The 21,335-nt window shown below is 42.0% G+C and overlaps 1 protein-coding gene across 1 annotated transcript in view; it reads left to right on the plus strand.

The window, feature by feature from the left end:
- The first annotated feature begins 360 nt into the window (after window positions 1-360).
- The window catches only part of LOC123992497 (arylacetamide deacetylase-like), a 26,876-nt gene continuing 5,901 nt past the window's right edge, over window positions 361-21,335 (plus strand). The window contains exons 1-3 of the mRNA XM_046293679.1: window positions 361-827; window positions 11,649-11,877; window positions 15,210-15,279. Of these exons, the coding sequence (XP_046149635.1) occupies window positions 687-827; window positions 11,649-11,877; window positions 15,210-15,279 (440 nt within the window). The 5' untranslated portion in view covers window positions 361-686. The remainder of the gene's footprint in view (window positions 828-11,648; window positions 11,878-15,209; window positions 15,280-21,335) is intronic.

Consider the following 21,335-nt stretch of genomic DNA (forward strand, 5'->3'; position numbering starts at 1 on the left):
TAGCTTCCAAACTATGTTTTATGATGTGGGGGAGGGCCAAGATGGAGGCGCGGCGGCTTCAAAACAGCGTCCGGTGAACTCACCTAGCGTACATAAATTGTTGTCTGCGTCCATCTCGCCTGGGTGGAGAGTGCTGACACCACATCTTGTGCTTCGGGTTGAAGAATATGAATAATTGTGAAATTATTGTCCACCAGTCGGAATCCTTAACACTTTGCAATCTACGCCGATATAATAACCTGCAACCTGCGAACAAATATAGAGGGCGCCGCAGTGGTGAAAGTTGCGCCGTCGCAGCAAGTTTTCTGGCTCATGTTTCTCACCCGGCTGGGGACCAAGTGGAGTGAGGGAGGGGGGAGGGGAGGTGAGGGGGGTGCTCACCCTTCAGTTCTATCGTTTCAACCCACCGGCGCGCGTTAACACATTGTTCTATTTCCATGGGTGTGAAGGACAGGGAATCATACGACACAACCGCCTGCTGCGCGCAGGCAGTGATAGTCACGGTGAAAAGCTATGATCATGCTCGCTTTTAATGATCAGATAACTCTTGCACGTGCTTTCATATCTGGCTGTCTCAGTTCCAAAATTAATACAAGATTACGCTTTGCTCAGACTTAAGTGACTTGATCATAAACAAAACTGACATAGTATAGTTTTGCCATCAATAGTTGCGGACTCCTCGTAAAATGCAGCTGAAAGGCATATTTTTACTCCTGTCTTTAGGAGCGTTCACCTCTTATTATGTTTACCAGCCCATTCCAGACAAGATAGAGGAGAGATGGAAACTCATGTTGACCGACTGCTTCTTCAGAAGTCTCAGCCACCTGGTAAGAATAATGCAAGAATGGATTTTACAATGGGCTAGAATATTAGTTTTTGATTCAGAAAATATTTGATGCAGACTTATCCTGTTGATGTGTTTTAAATATTGTTGTGAAGTTACTATTATAGACGGTTCGTACTCAAAACTGCGCATCTCGGGTGTGCGTGGGAGTCATGCCTAAATATATATTTATTGGCATAATTACATGTATGGTTTTAAGATGTTATTTTTTGACTAGAATGACGTGGTTATTGGCCAGTCCTTTCGTAAATAGCCTAGTAGGCTATAGCCTAGAAATGGATTCCGCTGAGATTGATGTGTACATGCAGACATGCTGAATGACAGTTACAGCAGATTATGTCAAACGGTAATCCAGCTATTGTAGTCTTGCTCACCTGTTCTAATTATAGACCCTATTAAGAAAAGCGATGGTGTATTTATGAACGGAAGAACACCAGACTGTTTAAACCCCAGCATTCATGACACCAGAGGTGTTTATCGATTTAGATATGATATAATTCAACATCGTATTTATTATTTCAGATGATAAAATATAAAAAATGTGTTAAACCAGGCTAAATTCCTTCTAACTAGAATTATTCATTATTATTGTTCATTATAATTGCTCAATGTCCCCATTGTAACTGCTTATAAAGCAGACAATATTTCACTCAGTCCGAGTTAAGTGAGAGAAGTGAAACAAATGTATTTTGATCATGGGGTTCAAGGGGTGAACTTCACCTGGTATTCAGTCACCTATTGTTATTAACTTTTGACAACTTAATTATCCACGGTCATGTCTTGGCTCTGTCCAAGAGCAAGGACCATGCCTTTTCTGGCGCATATTTGTCCGGTGCATGGCACGCATATAAATACAGTACCAACAGGCAGTGACGGATTTAGGTATAGGCGACATGGGCAGCCACCCACGGCGGCATCTTGCCGGGGACAGCATGGGGCGCCCGCACAAAAAAAAATCGGAATGGTGATATTTATGTGATCGGTTCTCTATCACTTATTTGCACGTCAGGTCAATGATATCATGTCACCGTGTGGGATTGTGGGTCAATTAACCTTGTCGGAGTGGGCGTCCTGATTCCAGTTTGTGAGCTAGGCAGGCTACTGCCTGGGAAGGTCTCCCGGAACTCAGAAGTATGAGATGGGGATGAGCGCGGGGGTAGGTTGACCTTGGGTCTCCCCACTGGAAGCCCGAGGTAGGGGGAGAGGGGGAATCTATCAAATAGCGCACCTCTAACTTTATACAGTACAAATGCAATTAGTCAAATCAGTCACAGTACAAAATGCTACCAAATGAACCACAATTCATTCATAATACTGTGAATATATAGTTTCACAGATATATTGTTGCATTTTTTTCTGGTTTGTGCTAAATCATTAAGAATAATGTTAAACCAGTCTGCCCACCACCAAGGTGAATTGGTTTAGTCTTGACTCTTGGTTGACATTATTGGGGGATGGGTAATGTATTGATGCTTGGTTGACAGTATTGGGGGATGGGTAATGTATTGATGCTTGGTTGACAGTATTGGGGGATGGGTAATGTATTGATGCTTGGTTGACAATATTGGGGGATGGGTAATGTATTGATGCTTGGTTGACAGTATTGGGGGATGGGTAATGTATTGATGCTTGGTTGACAGTATTGGGGGATGGGTAATGTATTGATGCTTGGTTGACAGTATTGGGGGATGGGTAATGTATTGATGCTTGGTTGACAGTATTGGGGGATGGGTAATGTATTGATGCTTGGTTGACAGTATTGGGGGATGGGTAATGTATTGATGCTTGGTTGACAGTATTGGGGATGGGTAATGTATTGATGCTTGGTTGACAGTATTGGGGGATGGGTAATGTATTGATGCTTGGTTGACAGTATTGGGGGATGGGTAATGTATTGATGCTTGGTTGACAGTATTGGGGGATGGGTAATGTATTGATGCTGGAATACCAAATCAACACAAATTAGTCGAACAAATAGGAGAAGTGTCATGCAGGTGATAGAGGACCTGTAAAAGCGACTTCTAACAGAAATCCTCTAGTCTGTAGGGGAATAACAAGAGAAGCGGCCACAGACTATTTGTCTTTGTTACTTCTTTTTTATATTTATATTTATATAGTTTAAAATGTTATGATCATTTATTTCTGTTGTTCCAAATGTCTGAATAAAAATGACAGTTAGTGCAGAATGGTGGGGGTTTTTTTTGGTGGAGGGGGCGCTGAAGGGGGGGGTTGCCCAGGGAGCCATACAAGCTAGAACCGCCACTGCCAACAGGGAACATTGATTGAATGGATTTATGAGGAGAAGTAGTGTAAAAACTCAGAAAAGGCCAACGTCAATTTAAATCATCTACCCAGGTTTACAGGGACCTGGTTAGATGGAGAGACACGCAAGACCCTTTCTCCTCCTATACAAGCTCAGAGCAGAATAGGTCAGCTCTGAGACACCCTCTGGCTAGAAAGTTACAACGTTATGCTAGACACAGAGCTAGCAGCTTACCCTCCCCAAACCCTTATACATAAGGAGGTAACACAACACTTTAAGATCAGTGGATTTAGGGGCGATATCATTCTACTTCTGGAGAGCACAGGGAGTGGATGAGGAGATCTCAGTAGTCAGCTGATTGGCCCCAGTCAACCCCTGGCCATTTCTCTATTGGTATTGTAATCATAAAGGATCCAATAAGACAAAACCATAAATGATAGAGTCCAATGGGACTGGTTCCAAAATCTGGATTCTAATTGTAATCAAATTAGATTTTTGTTTCGGAATCCTATAGGTTCCTATCAGATGTCAATCATTTTTTTTCTCCTATAGGATTTCTATTAACGTTGTCAATGGGAATCGTATAGATATTTACATTATATTCTAAAGGATTTATCTTCTAAACTTGGCTATACATTATAGTTAACTTGGCTGCTTAAAATATGAAGAACCCACCCTCCAAACCTCTTAGACAATTATTTATGAAGGTGAAACTTACATTTACATTTACATTTAAGTCATTTAGCATACAGCTCTTATCTTTGAACTATAATAACATCATAAACAACCAATATTGTACTGCCACCTGTCCAGAGGTCGGAAACCTGAGCGGCCAGGTTCTCCACGGCATGGCGAGCAGCAGACAATTCCTTGCCACTTGTGATGGTGACCATATTAGTGGGGAACCACCGGCAATGTCCCCTCTACCATCCCCCCAAGGTCCAGAGTGGAGGCAGGTGGGGAGGGAGACAGGATGGTACAATCCTGGAAGGGAGGAAGGGAGTGGGGGACGGATGGGGAGGAGGCGGGTAGGTAGGGAGACGGGATGGTACAACCCTGGGTATGAAGGAGTCAAGGTAACATTCTCTGTTCCTCTCCCTACATAAAGAGAGTCAAGGTAACATTTTCTGTTCCTCTCCCTACATAAAGAGAGTCAAGGTAACATTCTCTGTTCCTCTCCCTACATAAAGAGAGTCAAGGTAACATTTTCTGTTCCTCTCCCTACATAAAGAGAGTCAAGGTAACATTCTCTGTTCCTCTCCCTACATAAAGAGAGTCAAGGTAAATTCATTATATTCATCTCTACTCAAGGTCCTCTCCCTACATAAAGAGAGTCAAGGTAACATTCTCTGTTCCTCTCCCTACATAAAGAGAGTCAAGGTAACATTCTCTGTTCCTCTCCCTACATAAAGAGAGTCAAGGTAACATTCTCTGGTCCTCTCCCTACATAAAGAGAGTCAAGGTAACATTCTCTGTTCCTCTCCCTACATAAAGAGAGTCAAGGTAACATTCTCTGTTCCTCTCCCTACATAAAGAGAGTCAAGGTAACATTCTCTGTTCCTCTCCCTACATAAAGAGAGTCAAGGTAACATTCTCTAACATTCCTCTCCCTACATAAAGAGAGTCAAGGTAACATTCTCTGTTCCTCTCCCTACATAAAGAGAGTAAAGGTAACAGTTCCTCTCCCTACATAAAGAGAGTCAAGGTAACATTCTCTGTTCCTCTCCCTACATAAAGAGAGTCAAGGTAACATTCTCTGTTCCTCTCCCTACATAAAGAGAGTCAAGGTAACATTCTCTGTTCCTCTCCCTACATAAAGAGAGTCAAGGTAACATTCTCTGTTCCTCTCCCTACATAAAGAGAGTCAAGGTAACATTCTCTGTTCCTCTCCCTACATAAAGAGAGTCAAGGTAACATTCTCTGTTCCTCTCCCTACATAAAGATAGTCAAGGTAACATTCTCTGTTCCTCTCCCTACATAGAGAGTCAAGGTAACAGTTCCTCTCCCTACATAAAGATGAGTCAAGGTAACATTCTCTGTTCCTCTCCCTACATAAAGAGAGTCAAGGTAACATTCTCTGTTCCTCTCCCTACATAAAGAGAGTCAAGGTAACATTCTCTGTTCCTCTCCCTACATAAAGAGAGTCAAGGTAACATTCTCTGTTCCTCTCCCTACATAAAGATGGTCAAGGTAACATTCTCTGGTCCTCTCCCTACATAAAGAGAGTCAAGGTAACATTCTCTGGTCCTCTCTCTACATAAAGAGAGTCAAGGTAACATTCTCTGTTCCTCTCCCTATTAATCCCCACTCCATTTGTTTTCTACACTGCTGCTACTCACTGATTATTATCTATGCATAGTCACTAAGGCCCTACCTACATGTACAAATTACCTCTAACCTGTACCCCCGCACACTGACTTGGTACCGGTATCCCCTCTATATAGCCTCGTTATTGTTATTATTTTACTTTAGTTTGGTAAATATTTTCTTAACTCTTGTAAGTAAAGCATTTCACGGTTAGGTCTACGCTTGTTGTATTCAGCATTTCACGGTAAGGTCTACGCTTGTTGTATTTTAGCGCATGTGACAAATACAGTTTGATTTTATTATCTACCATAAAGATGGTAAAGGGAACATTCTCTTGTTTTGTATGCGTAGCTTACTATTATATATTACATTCAAATAAATGTCTATATCTTTGTTTTACCGTACCTAAAAACATATTTAGTTATATGCAATGTAAAGATGCTGTGCATTCCAAATATTGTGTTATTTTAATATTGATTCTGCTGAGATTGATGTGTACATGCAGACATGCTGAATGACAGTTACAGCAGATTATGTTAAACGGTAATCCAGGTATTGTAATCCTGTTGATCTGTTCTAATTATAGACCCTATTAAGAAAATCGATGCTGTATTTATGAACGGAAGACCACCAAATTAGAAGACTGTTTATCCACCAGCATGACACCAGAGATGTTTTAGTTATGTAGACACGATATACAGTGATACATTTAACACTTTCTGACGTGACCATCTCAAATCGTGTTGAAAAAAATAACACTTTTCATAGTGTTGATAAACTAACCCCCAAGAGTGTTGGGTCCCTAACGCTGTAAATTCCAACTTAAATGAACACTTTAGAGTTTATGCAATTCCACTTCCTCATACCACTCAGTTAGGCTAAAACTAGGATGTTGAAGTATGGGGTTGTCAACAAAAAAAGCTATGTATTTAAAAAAAAAAAATTTTTTTATGATAAAACGTTCACTTAGGCAGGCAGTCACTTAGTGAAGGCTACAGGACTGAAAGCCATTGAATGGAACAATTATGTCTCTGTCACTATCAAACACAGCCATGGGTGGTACTGGAAAATGGTGGTACTGGAAAATGGTGGTACTGGAAAATGGTGGTACTGGAAAATGGTGGTACTGGAAAATGGTGGTACTGGCACCTCGGAAAATGGTGGTACTGGAAAATGGTGGTACTGGCACCTCAGAAAATGGTGGTACTGGAAAATGGTGGTACTGGAAAATGGTGGTACTGGCACCTCGGAAAATGGTGGTACTGGAAAATGGTGGTACTGGAAAATGGTGGTACTGGCACCTCGGAAAATGGTGGTACTGGCACCCTTTTAAATACATATGCTAATAAGGCTTTACACACTACAGTGTTAAACAATACCCCCGAAAAACAAATTACTGTAACACCACAGGTGTTAATTCCCTAACACTGAAATCTGCAAGTCACAATATGCTGGCTTGCAAAGTGTTATATAATTCTTATTTGGAATCCAGCCAGAGATAGCATAGCCAACAATTTCAACTTTTCATCAACCCCAACTGCAGTTAGAGTGACTGCCAAGGTAGGGAATGTTAATAAATTAAAACTCTTACCCTTCTAAACTGGAACAATCATTTCATTAACGTGTGGAAAAAAGTCCAACCACTTACAGATAAGATTAGTTTAGAAAAATGTATACTATTTATCATTGTGTAGTATAATATCAATGAATCAATGTGCATGCAGAAACCTATATACTAAAACCAACTGTTGTAAAAAGCAACCTGCAACAAAACATGCTGAGAAATATGATAGTGAGGCATCTCCGATGTCTTTTTCACTCTTGAGTTAACAGGAAATTAATTCAACACAGTCGAGTAACAACAACACCAGTCAGTGGCGATTCCACTGTGATTCAAAAAACACTTCATTTATTCACCGTAGTTGGTGTAAATTACTATCCAATTGGTGTTAATCCAACTAGACTCAACACTCAGATATGACACTGGTGTGAACCCCACTAGACTCAACACTCAGATATGACACTGGTGTGAACCCCACTAGACTCAACACTCAGATATGACACTGGTGTGAACCCCACTAGACTCAACACTCAGATATGACACTGGTGTGAACCCCACTAGACTCAACACTCAGATATGACACTCATAATACTTTTTAACTCAACACTGAGATTTTAACACCTGCAAATTTGCTTAAGGAGGAGAAAGGGTCTGTGCCACGTGGTTTGGGTTGATGATTTCAGATGACTTACAAAAAAAATGTTAGTTCTTGCGTTACCTTTCCAATTGCTGAGCGATTAACCAACATCTCTGTTATTTTTCGTTTTTTTAAACAACTAATTGACCATGTCGGTTCAATTATTTGAATTCCATTTCATTCTGTTTTTTTCTTTGATCTCTATACTCTGTTTCTCTAGAGATAAATCGGATCAAGGCCGAACTGTGCAATGTAGTTGGGAGTTGTAGTTTCCAACAGGCCAATGTTCTACATAGTTTAGCTCAGAAAATGTGGTAATTAACTACAATGACCATAATCCATTACGCGCCTACTTGTCCGGTCTGTATGGGGTAGACCAGCGAGGGAGATAAGAACTCATGATCAAGAGGGAAAGAGAGGAATTGCTTCGCGAAGTATCTCTACTTGACAATACATGATCTAAGTGACTGATCGGTGATATTCAGCAGTCATAAATGCCTTATTTACATTGAAGAACAACGAAAATAGTGGTTTTGTCAGACGGCATAGGCAGCAGCTCTATAGAGATCAGATGATGACTTGGAATGAAATAATAAAGTCATCAAATAAAACTAATGTAATTTACACAAGGCTGAAATATTTAATTAAGGTAAAGTAATGATGGTTAATGATGGTTAATAAGTGATCAGCAGTAATGGTCAGTCACTACCTGTAGCGCTCGTCTGTGGTGGAAGAAGGTGCGGCAGGGTAGCCTAATGGTTAGAGCGGTGGACTAGCAACCGGAAGGTTGCAAGTTCAAATCCCCGAGCTGTCAAGGTACAAATCTGTCGTTCTGCCCCTGAACAGGCAGTTAACCCACTGTTCCTAGGCCTTCATTGAAAATAATAATTTGTTCTTAACTGACTTGCCTAGTAAAATTTAAAAAAAAAGGTGAGGACCAATGCGCAGCATTTAATAATGTAATGAACACTGAACAAAAACAAATAAAATCACAAATGAACAGTCCTGTATGGTGCTGAAAAAACCACTGAACAGAAAATAATCACCCACACTACACAGGTGGGAAAAGGCTAAGTATGATTCTCAATCAGAGACAACTAACGACACCTGCCTCTGATTGAGAACCATACCAGGCCAAACACGAAAACACCACATAGAAAAAGGAACATAGACAACCCACCCAACTCACGCCCTGTCTGACCATACTAAAACAAAGACATAACAAAAGAACTAAGGTCAGAACGTGACACTACCATCATGGGACTTGTATTAATTGGTTTATTCTGTGCTGTTACAGCATTCAACATAATAATAATTTAATTTAATAATGGAACTGAAACGGGCCCGACCTCAAAAAGCACAAATTGTCAACGTTTCTTCCAAAATCAACCCAATCAACGTTCTCTGTTGATATTTATATGGGTGCCATTCACCGGCCAAAAGGTTTCAGAAAAGGCTTGACCTTTTGCGAGACAGGCATGACCGTGGGTAATGAAGATTTAATACAAATCGCTGACTGAATACCTGAGGAAGTTTACCCCATTGTACACATGATAAAACATGTATTTAGGTCCATTCTCTCACTCAACCAGGACAGAGTGAAATATTGTCTGCTTTATAATCCATTTATACTGTATAATAATTTGGAGATAATATTTTTCTTGATTTTTCTAGACTGGACAACATTTTTATCTGGACCCAGTTCAATGGGGATGTTGAGCATTAAATAATTATAATAATGATTAATAATTCTAGTTGCAAGCTTACAGCAGAATAGGTCAGCTCTGAGACACCGTCTGTTACAACGTTATGCTGGACACGGAGCTAGCAGCTTACCCTCCCCAAACCCTTATACATAAGGAGGTAACACAACACTTTAAGATCAGTGGATTTAGGGGCGATATCATTCTACTTCTGGAGAGCACAGGGAGTGGATGAGGAGATCTCAGTAGTCAGCTGATTGGCCCCAGTCAACTCCTTGCCCAGCCCTGAGCCCAGTTGAATAACACAGCTTAACTGTTTCTCTTAAGGTTTAACCTTAAGTAATAATTATCCCTTACCTAAGAGAATACAGCAGTTTAAAGACATTTTATGCAACTGGCCCACCACAGCATGTGATGGCTGGGCCTCTGGAGGACAGCCGGGGCTTTTGTTGGACAGCTGGGGCCTCTGTTGGACAACTGGGACGCTCTTATGGACAGATGGGGCGCTCTGGTGGATAGCTGGGTCCCTCTGGTAGACAGCTGATGCCCCCTGGTGGACAGCTGGGGCCCTCTGGTAGACAGCGGAGGCCCTCTGGTGGACAGCTGGGGCCGTCTACTGTAGATTATCTCTGGTGGACAGCTGGGGCCCTCTACTGTAGATTATCTCTGGTGGACAACTGGGGCCCTCTACTGTAGATTATCTCTGGTGGACAGCTGGAACCCTCTACTGTAGATTATCTCTGGTGGACAACTGTGGCCCTCTACTGTAGATTCTCTCTAGTGGACAAGTGGAACCCTCTACTGTAGAGTATCTCTGGTGGACAGCTGGAAACCTCTACTGTAGATTATCTCTGGTGGACAGCTGGAACCCTCTATTGTAGATTATCTCTGGTGGACAACTGTGGCCCTCTAGTGTAGATTCTCTCTGGTGGACAGCTGGGGCCCCCTACTGTAGATTATCTCTGGTGGACAAGTGGAACCCTCTACTGTAGAGTATCTCTGGTGGACAGCTGGAAACCTCTACTGTAGATTCTCTCTGGTGGACAGCTGGAACCCTCTAGTGTAGATTCTCTCTGGTGGACAGCTGGGGCCCTCTAGTGTAGATTCTCTCTGGTGGACAGCTGGGACCCTCTAGTGTAGATTCTCTCTGGTGGACAGCTGGGACCCTCTACTGTAGATTCTCTCTGGTGGACAGCTGGAACCCTCTAGTGTAGATTCTCTCTGGTGGACAGCTGGAACTCTCTACTGTAAATTCTCTCTGGTGGACAGCTGGAACCCTCTACTGTAGATTCTCTCTGGTGGACAGCTGGGGCCCTCTACTGTAGATTCTCTCTGGTGGACAGCTGGAACCCTCTAGTGTGATTCTCTCTGGTGGACAGCTGGGGCCCTCTAGTGTAGATTCTCTCTGGTGGACAGCTGGGACCCTCTACTGTAGATTCTCTCTGGTGGACAGCTGGAAGCCTCTACTGTAGATTCTCTCTGGTGGACAGCTGGGGCCCTCTACTGTAGATTCTCTCTGGTGGACAGCTGGGACCATCTACTGTAGATTCTCTCTGGTGGACAGCTGGGGCCCTCTACTGTAGATTCTCTCTGGTGGACAGCTGGGGCCCTCTACTGTAGATTCTCTCTGGTGGACAGCTGGGGCCCTCTACTGTAGATTCTCTCTGGCGGACAGCTGGGACCCTCTTCTGTAGATTCTCTCTGGTGGACAGCTGGGACCATCTACTGTAGATTCTCTCTGGTAGACAGTTGGGACCCTCTACTGTAGATTCTCTCTGAAGCTCACATGACTCAGGGGAAAGCCCTTTAATCCCCTGCTTGTTCCTCTCCTGTTTAGATTGTATCGTTACGTAATGATCATCTGATTCCCTCAGATTTCAAACAGACTCATTTTTCTTTATTTTTATCAACCCATATCTCTCTTTCTCGCTCTCCCTCTGTTTTTGTCCACCCTCACAACATCCCTGATAACTGTGTGCCTTTCTCTCTGTCCCTACATCTCTCTCTACCTCTCTGCTCCAACATGCCTCTTCATCTCTCTCTACCTCTCGGCTCCAACATGCCTCTTCATCTCTCTCTACCTCTCTGCTCCAACATGCCTCTTCATCTCTCTCTACCTCTCTGCACCAACATGCCTCTTCATCTCTCTCTACCTCTCTGCTCCAACATGCCTCTTCATCTCTCTCTCTCTCTGCTCCAACATGCCTCTTCATCTCTCTCTACCTCTCTGCTCCAACATGCCTCTTCATCTCTCTCTACCTCTCTGCTCCAACATGCCTCTTCATCTCTCTCTACCTCTCTGCTCCAACATGCCTCTTCATCTCTCTCTGCAGGCAGACTTCAGTGAGCTGCTGGGGTTGAAGGACTACATGGGGGTGATGATGTTCATCACGTTCGCTGAGCGGGTGGTGCCCGTGTCAGACCAACGTGTGCACGTCACAGAGGAGCTGTTTGATGGGGTGGAGGTGGTGGTGTACCAGCCCAAACTGCAGGGCGGCGACACTGAGCTGAGGAGAGCAGTCATATACCTGCATGGAGGAGGATGGTGCTTGGGCAGCGCCAGTGAGTAGCAGTTAGGTGCTTGGTAATTAATCCATCTACCAAGCAAGCAATTAGTTAAGGCATATACAGTATATTTATCCATCCATCCACTGATCCATTCACCCACATTCATCCATCCACTCATTGCTGTGTGTAATTATTTGATTCACCTCTACGCAGACACCATTCTGTATACAACTGGCCCTTCTTTGAACACTGTGTTGACTAACCTCTAGATGAGCTTCAATGCCATACAACTCTCCTTCTGTGGCTTCCAACTGCTCTTAAATGCTAGTAAAACAAAATGCATGCTCTTCAATCAATCACTGCCCTCACCCGCTCACCTGCCCGCCTAGCATCACTACTCTGGACGGTTCTGACTTAGAATATGTGGACAACTACAAACACCTAGGTGTCTGGTTAGACTGTAAACTCTCCTTCCAGACTCACATTAAGCCTCCTTCACTCATGCTGCCAAATATACCCTCATAAAGCTGACTATCCTACCGATCCTTGACCTCGGCAATGTAATTTACAAAATAGCCTCCAACACTCTACTCAGCAAATTGGATTCAGTCTATCACAGTGCCATCTGTTTTGTCACCAAAGCCCCAAATACTACCCACCACTGCGACCTGTATGCTCTTGTTGGCTGGTCCTCGCTACATATTCGTCCACAAACCCACTGGCTCCAGGTCATCTATAAGTCTTTGCTAGGTAAAGCTCTGCCTTATCTCAGCTCACTGGTCACCATAGCAACACCCACCCGTAGCATGTGCTCCAGCAGGTATATTTCACTGGTCATCCCCAAAGCCATCACCTACTTTGGCCGCCTTTCCTTCCAGTCCGAAATGAAATGAAAAAGTCACTGAAGTTGGAGACTTATATCTCCCTCACTAACTTTAAGCTTCAGCTGTCAGAGCAGCTTACCAATCGCTGCAGCTGTACATAGCCCATCTGTAAATATCCCAACCATCTATCTCATCCCCATATTGGTATTTTTTCTGCTCTTTTGCAAACCAGTATGTATACTTACACATCCTCATCTGCACATCTATCACTCCAGTGTAAATTGCTAAATTGTAATTACTTCGCCACTATGGCCTATTTATTGCCTTACCTCCTTACTTCATTTGCACACCCTGTATACAGATTTATCTATTGTGTTATTGACTGAATGTTTGTTTATTCCATGTGTAACTCTGTTGTTTTTGTCGCACTGCTTTGATTTATCTTGGCCAGGTTGCAGTTGTAAATGACAACTTGTTCTCAACTGGCCTCCCTGGTTAAATAAAAGTGAAATAGAAAAATTAAATAAAACAGCTAATCCATCCATGCATCCACCCGTCCACAATGTGATGTTGGAGAGGTTCAGTGGGTTGAATGTCAGCTGGGAATCCAGACAAGAAATAACCAGAGGCCCAAGCGACATGGGGGAGGGGCTATAGGGTACATGCAAATTAAAGCTGCAATATGTCACTTTTTGGGCGACCTGACTAAATTCAGATAGAAATGTAAGTTATTAGATCTGTCACTCTTATTGAAAGCAAGTCTAAGAAGTGGTAAATCTGTCTTATGTGCTCTATTAGCACCACGGCGGGTCACCAAAGCGGGTCATGGCTCACATCAACACCGTCATCCCGGAAACCGTAGACTCAATCCAATTCGCATACTGCCACCAACAGATCCACAGATGACGCAATCTCAATCGCATTCCACACTGTCCTTTCCCACCTGGACAAATGGAACACCTACTGTATGTGAGAATGCTGTTCATTGACTACAGCTCAGTGTTCAACACCATAGTGTCCTCAAAGCTCACGGGACACCCCCAGGTGGTGAGGAAAGGCAACAACACATCTGCTAAGCTGATCCTCAACACGGGGGCCCCTAAGGGGTATATTCTTAGTCCCCTCCTGTATTCCCTGTTCACCCACGACTGCGTGGCCAAGCACGACTCCAACACCATCATTAAGTTTGCTGACGACACAACAGTGGTAGGCCTGATCACAGACAGCGATGAAACAGCCTATAGGGAGGAGGTCAGAGACATGGCAGTGTGGTGCCAGGACAACAACCTCTCACTCAAAGTGAGCAAGGCAAACTAGGTGATCGTGGACTACAGGAAAAGGAGGGCCGAACATCGACAGGGCTGTAGTGGAGCGGGTCGAGAGATTTAAGTTCCTTGGTGTCCACATCACCAACAAACTATCATGGTCCAAACACAGCAAGACAGTCATGAAGAGGGCATGACAACACCTTTTCCCCCTCAGGAGACTGAAAAGATTTGGCATGAATCCTCAGATCCTCAAAGAGTTTTACAGCTGCACCATCGGGAGCATCCTGATCGGTTGCATCACCGCATCACCCGTTTTGACTATTTTCTACATTGTAGATTAATAGTGAAGACATCAAACTATGAAATAACACAAATGGAATAATATAGTAATCAAAAAAAGTGTTAAACAAACAGATTCTTCAAATAGCCAACCTTTGCCTTGATGATAGCTAGTGGTACACTCTTGGCATTCTCTCAACCAGCCTCACCTGGAATGCCTTTTCAACAGTCTTGAAGGAGTTCCCACACATGCTGAGCACTTGTTGGCTGCTTTTCTTTCACTCTGCGGTCCAACTCATCCCAAACCATCTGAATTGAGTTGAGATGGAAGCCAGGTAATCTGATGCAGCGCTCCATTACTCTCCTTCTTGGTCAAATAGCCCTTACACAGCATGGAGGTGTGTTGGGTCATTGTCCTCTTGAAAACAAATGATAGTCCCACTAACCAGGTGGGATCATGCACACAGTATATGAGTTATAACACTATTTCACAGTGTGTTGTCACATAAACGGAAATTAGGCAAACGATTCACATTTTAGCAACCAGGAAATGCCAAAGTGATTTCTGCATAGTGCATCTTTAAACACTGTAGTATTTACTATAGTTCAAATAAAATATTTTTGCGGACATTTCTGTAGTATTTACAACAATGTTTTTTTTGCAGATATTATTTACTATAGCATTCTACACTATACTACAGTTTACTGTTGAATTCATATACGCGCTGTTCACCCTCCACCTCTCCTGAGGAACATCCACTCTGCTCAAGCTGTTCAACACGGAGACCGTGGTATCCCCCTGGTAACCAAAAGCAATTATTTGACATGAGACAAGTGTCATGTTGTGCCTGCAATCTGCTGTGTGTGTGTCTGTGTGACTTGTCATGACTACAAGCCTATTGAGCATGAGATGCGCAAGATACTATTGAGTACTTTGTAGCTATGTTGACGATGTAAGATGCTATTAGATAATATTGTCTCTGACGGCTCTCTCTTCTCTCTCCTCTCTGTGTAGGAATGGGACCGTACGACCTCCTAGCTAGGCAGATGGTCATTGATCTTAACTCTGTGGTCGTGTCTGTAGAGTGAGTATATATTTGATGTACTGTATATCTGACATACGTCTGGTATCAGTGTTCCGTATGTTATATACTGTATATCTTGTCTAACAGGTTGCTGTGAAAGGACAGATAGGCAAAAGATGAACGTCTGGTTGTTTACATTTTGTAAAAGTGTGAAAAAGGCAGTTCTCTTTTTATTTGGAATACAGTGCCTCCAGAAAGCATTCGTACTCCATAATGTATTACGCATGTTGTTGTGTTAGAACCTGAATTCAAAATGCATTTCATTTCTCGCCCATCTACACACAATACCTCATAATGACAAAAAGTGAAAACATGTTTTTATACATATTTGCAAAATCATTGAACATGAAATAGAGAAATATCTAATTTTACACAAGTATTCCCATCCCAAGTCCATACTTTCTAGAAGCATTCTTCAGGCTCTGTCAAGTTGATTGTTGATCATTGCTAGACAGCCATTTTCAAGTCTCAAGAACATTCAATGTCATCTTGGTAAGCAACTCCAGTATATATTTGGCCTTGTGTTTTAGGTTATTGTCCTGCTGGAAGGTGAATTTGTCTCCCAGTTGTCCTTTGGAAAGCAGATTGAACCAGGTTTTCCTCTAGAATTATGCCTGTGCTTATAGCTGTGCTTATAGCTGTATGACGTTTCTCTTTATCCCAAACAATACAACTGAATGTATTCAACTGAAATGTGTCTTCTGCATTTAACCCAACCCCTCTGAATCAGAGAGGTGTGGGGGGCTGCCATAATCGACATCCACGTCTTCGGCGCCCGGGAAACAGTGGGTTAACTGCCTTGTCCAGGGGAACAGTGGGTTAACTGCCTTGTCCAGGGGAACAGTGGGTTAACTGCCTTGTCCAGGGGAACAGTGGGTTAACTGCCTTGTCCAGGGAAACAGTGGGTTAACTGCCTTGTCCAGGGGAACAGTGGGTTAACTGCCTTGTCCAGGGAAACAGTGGGTTAACTGCCTTGTCCAGGGAAACAGTGGGCCTTGCTCAGGGGCAAAACGTCAGATTTGTACCTTGTCAGCCCGGGGATTAGATCCAGCAACCTTTCGATTACTGGCCCAATGCTCTAACCACTGAAGAGTAGTACTCAGTGATGTGTTGGTTTTGGCCCAAAACATTACGTTTTGTACAAGCATTTCTCTACCCCACAAGCATTTCACTACCCCACAAGCATTTCACTACCCCACAAGCATTTACTACCCCACAAGCATTTCTCTACCCCACAAGCATTTCACTACCCCACAAGCATTTCACTACCCCACAAGCATTTCACTACCCCACAAGCATTTCACTACCCCACAAGCATTTCACTACCCCACAAGCATTTCACTACCCCACAAGCATTTCTCTACCCCACAAGCATTTCACTACCCCACAAGCATTTCTCTACCCCACAAGCATATCACTACCCCACCAGCATTTCACTACCCCACAAGCATTTCTCTACCCCACAAGCATTTCACTACCCCACAAGCATTTCTCTACCCCACAAGCATTTCACTACCCCACAAGCATTTCACTACCCCACAAGCATTTCATTACCCCACAAGCATTTCTCTACCCCACAAGCATTTCACTACCCCACAAGCATTTCTCTGCCCCACAAGCATTTCACTACCCCACAAACATTTCACTACCCCACAAGCATTTCTCTACCCCACAAGCATTTCACTACCCCACAAGCATTTCACTACCCCACACGCATTTCTCTACCCCACAAGCATTTCACTACCCCACAAGCATTTCTCTGCCCCACAAGCATTTCTCTACCCCACAAGCATTTCACTACCCCACAAGCATTTCTCTACCCCACAAGCATTTCACTACCCCACAAGCATTTCACTACCCCACAAGAATTTCTCTACATCCGCAATAACATCTGCTAAATATGTGTATGTGACCAATACAATTTGATTTGATTAAATTAAATTTGATCTGATTTGTATTCAGGACAAGGGTTTATTTATTTGCCACACTTTTGGCAGTATTACTTAAGTGCCTTGAATGCATGTTTTGGAATATTTTGTATTATGTACAGGTTTCCTTATTTTCACTCTGTCAATTAGGTTAGTATTGTGGAGTAACTACAATGTTGTTGCGCCATCCTCAGTTTCCTCCTATCACAACCATTAAACTCTGTAACTGTTTTAAAATCACCATTGGCCTGAGCGGTTTCCTTCCTCTCCGGCAACTGAGTTATAACTTCACCATCCTCAAAGGGATATTCAGCATCTGCTTTTTATTTGATTTACACAATCAGTACCCTTTTTGTTGAAGCATTGAAAAGCTTCCCTGGTCGTTGTGGTTGATTCTGTGCTTGAAATTCACTACTTGATTGAGGGACCTTACGATTTTCTGTACAGTCAATAAAACATCATGTTAACCAGTATTATTGAACACAGAATGAGTCCATGCAACTTATTTAGGATTGCTATAACAAATAGGTTAAATACTTATTAATTCGAAGACATTTCAGCTTTAAATTATTTAATTACTTTCTATTTTGTACTTTACTGCAGCCTTTGTGTCACGTACGTGAGGAAAGACGGACCAATTGATAGCAGGATATCTTATGATTAATGGCCACTACTACATTGATAGCAGGATATCTTATGATTAATGGCCACTACTACATTGATAGCAGGATATCTTATGATTAATGGCCACTACTGAATTGATAGCAGGATATCTTATGATTAATGGCCACTACTACATTGATAGCAGGATATCCTATGATTAATGGCCACTACTACATTGATAGCAGGATATCCTATGATTAATGGCCACTACTACATTGATAGCAGGATATCTTATGATTAATGGCCACTACTACATTGATAGCAGGATATCTTATGATTAATGGCCACTACTACATTGATAGCAGGATATCTTATGATTAATGGCCACTACTACATTGATAGCAGGATATCTTATGATTGATGGCCACTACTACATTGATAGCAGGATATCTTATGATTAATGGCCACTACTACATTGATAGCAGGATATCTTATGATTAATGGCCACTACTACATTGATAGCAGGATATCTTATGATTATGATGGCCACTACTACATTGATAGCAGGATATCTTATGATTAATGGCCACTACTACATTGATAGCAGGATATCTTATGATTAATGGCCACTACTACATTGATAGCAGGATATCTTATGATTAATGGCCACTACTACATTGATAGCAGGATATCTTATGATTAATGGCCACTACTACATTGATAGCAGGATATCTTATGATTAATGGCCACTACTACATTGATAGCAGGATATCTTATGATTAATGGCCACTACTACATTGATAGCAGGATATCTTATGATTAATGGCCACTACTACATTGATAGCAGGATATCTTATGATTAATGGCCACTACTACATTGATAGCAGGATATCTTATGATTAATGGCCACTACTACATTGATAGCAGGATATCTTATGATTAATGGCCACTACTACATTGATAGCAGGATATCTTATGATTAATGGCCACTACTACATTGATAGCAGGATATCTTATGATTAATGGCCACTACTACATTGATAGCAGGATATCTTATGATTGATGGCCACTACTACATTGATAGCAGGATATCTTATGATTGATGGCCACTACTACATTGATAGCAGGATATCTTATGATTGATGGCCACTACTACATTGATAGCAGGATATCTTATGATTGATGGCCACTACTACATTGATAGCAGGATATCTTATGATTGATGGCCACTACTACATTGATAGCAGGATATCCTATGATTGATGGCCACTACTACATTGATAGCAGGATATCTTATGATTAATGGCCACGACTGCATTGATTTTTTAATTTTTGTATTTATTTATTTTTTATGAAGTGAAACTTAGCAAACAATAAATCATATAAACTAACACAATGAAACGTGACGACATGGTGCACATGCACAAAACACAAAATAATATCCCACAAATGCAGGTGGGGAAGCAACCTACCTAAATATGATCCCCAATCAGAGGCAACGTTAAACAGCTGCCTCTAATTGGGAACCATATCAGCACCCACATAGAAATATCTATACTAGATCACCCCTTAGTCACGCCCTGACCCACTACACCATAGAGAACTAAGGGATCTCCATGGTAAGGGCGTGACACTTTGATAATTTTTCTACACACAAAATTCCACTTTGATATTTTGGGAGGATTTTGTGTAGATCATTGATACAACATACAGACAACATATCAAATTAATTCATTTTAAATTCAGGCTGTAACACAACAAATGTGGAAAACGTAAAGGGGTGAAGGCCCTGTAAATGCACTCATGCAAAAATATATACATATTCTATTACTGTCTCACCAGGCTTTTATTACTGTCTCACCAGGCTTTTATTACTGTCTCACCAGGCTTTTATTACTGTCTCACCAGGCTTTTATTACTGTCTCGCCAGGCTTATATTATTGTCTCACCAGGCTTTTATTACTGTCTCACCAGGCTTTTATTACTGTCTCACCAGGCTTTTATTACTGTCTCACCAGGCTTTTATTACTGTCTCACCAGACTTTTATTACTGTCTCACCAGGCTTTTATTACTGTCTCACCAGGCTTTTATTACTGTCTCACCAGGCTTTTATTACTGTCTCACCAGGCTTTTATTACTGTCTCACCAGGCTTTTATTACTGTCTCACCAGGCTTTTATTACTGTCTCACCAGGCTTTTATTACTGTCTCACCAGGCTTTTATTACTGTCTCACCAGGCTTTTATTACTGTCTCACCAGGCTTTTATTACTGTCTCACCAGGCTTTTATTACTGTCTCACCAGGCTTTTATTACTGTCTCACCAGGCTTTTATTACTGTCTCAGCAGGCATTTATTACTGTCTCAGCAGGCATTTATTACTGTCTCAGCAGGCTTTTATTACTGTCTCACCAGGCTTTTATTACTGTCTCACCAGGCTTTTATTACTGTCTCACCAGGCTTTTATTACTGTCTCACTGGGCTTTTATTACTGTCTCACCAGGCTTTTATTACTGTCTCACTGAGCTTTTATTACTGTCTCACCAGGCTTTTATTACTGTCTCACCAGGCTTTTATTACAGTCTCACCAGGCTTTTTCTGTCAAATCAACGTCTTCACCCACAGTAGCAGCACTGTCACATCTTTATTTCTCCATCTTGCTCTCATCTACCCCCTATTTCTCTTTCATAACCTTTTCCTATCCCCTTTTATCTTTTTCAAGCACCTCTCTCTCACTCTCTCGCTCTCTCGTTTCTCTAAATGAGAGAGAAGAAGCACTTTGTACACCACATCTGTGATTCCCTCTGTGAGAGTATGGCTGCGTGTGTGTAGGGGTACTGTATGTGTGCAAACTGCAAGCCAAATTCCTGACAACAATGTGTCGATGTCCCAATGCTAAAATGTGTTTGGCTCCAAACTGTTTTCATATATTTCTTTGATAACGTTAATGGGCCGAGTCATATGACTGCATTATGCAGTACCATTATATGACTCACCTTTCATCTCTAAACCAGCTAATGAAAACAATGCTCTTGTATCAGCTAGCCTTTGGTCCCTGATTCAGATAGATCCCATAAAGTACACTGATCATACCAGATTAGGATGTTTTGCTTCAGTGATGTCAACACAACACGACAGGTTACAAGTCCTGTAGTCAAGTTAACACCTGGGCCACAACCAGTGAGTCAGAGCTGCTTTACAGCTATACTAGTAGTTTGTATAGAGATTAGTCAATATGTCCTTATTGTTGAGTTTGTATAGAGATGAGTCAATATGTCCTTCTGGTTGAGTTTGTATAGAGATGAGTCAATATGTCCTTATTGTTGAGTTTGTATAGAGATGAGTCAATATGTCCTTCTGGTTGAGTTTGTATAGAGATTAGTCAATATGTCCTTATTGTTGAGTTTGTATAGAGATTAGTCAATATGTCCTTATTGTTGAGTTTGTATAGAGATTAGTCAATATGTCCTTCTGGTTGAGTTTGTATAGAGATTAGTCAATATGTCCTTCTGGTTGAGTTTGTATA

The sequence above is a fragment of the Oncorhynchus gorbuscha genome, linkage group LG13, assembly GCF_021184085.1.
Source record: "Oncorhynchus gorbuscha isolate QuinsamMale2020 ecotype Even-year linkage group LG13, OgorEven_v1.0, whole genome shotgun sequence".
Classification (NCBI taxonomy): Eukaryota; Metazoa; Chordata; class Actinopteri; order Salmoniformes; family Salmonidae; genus Oncorhynchus; species Oncorhynchus gorbuscha.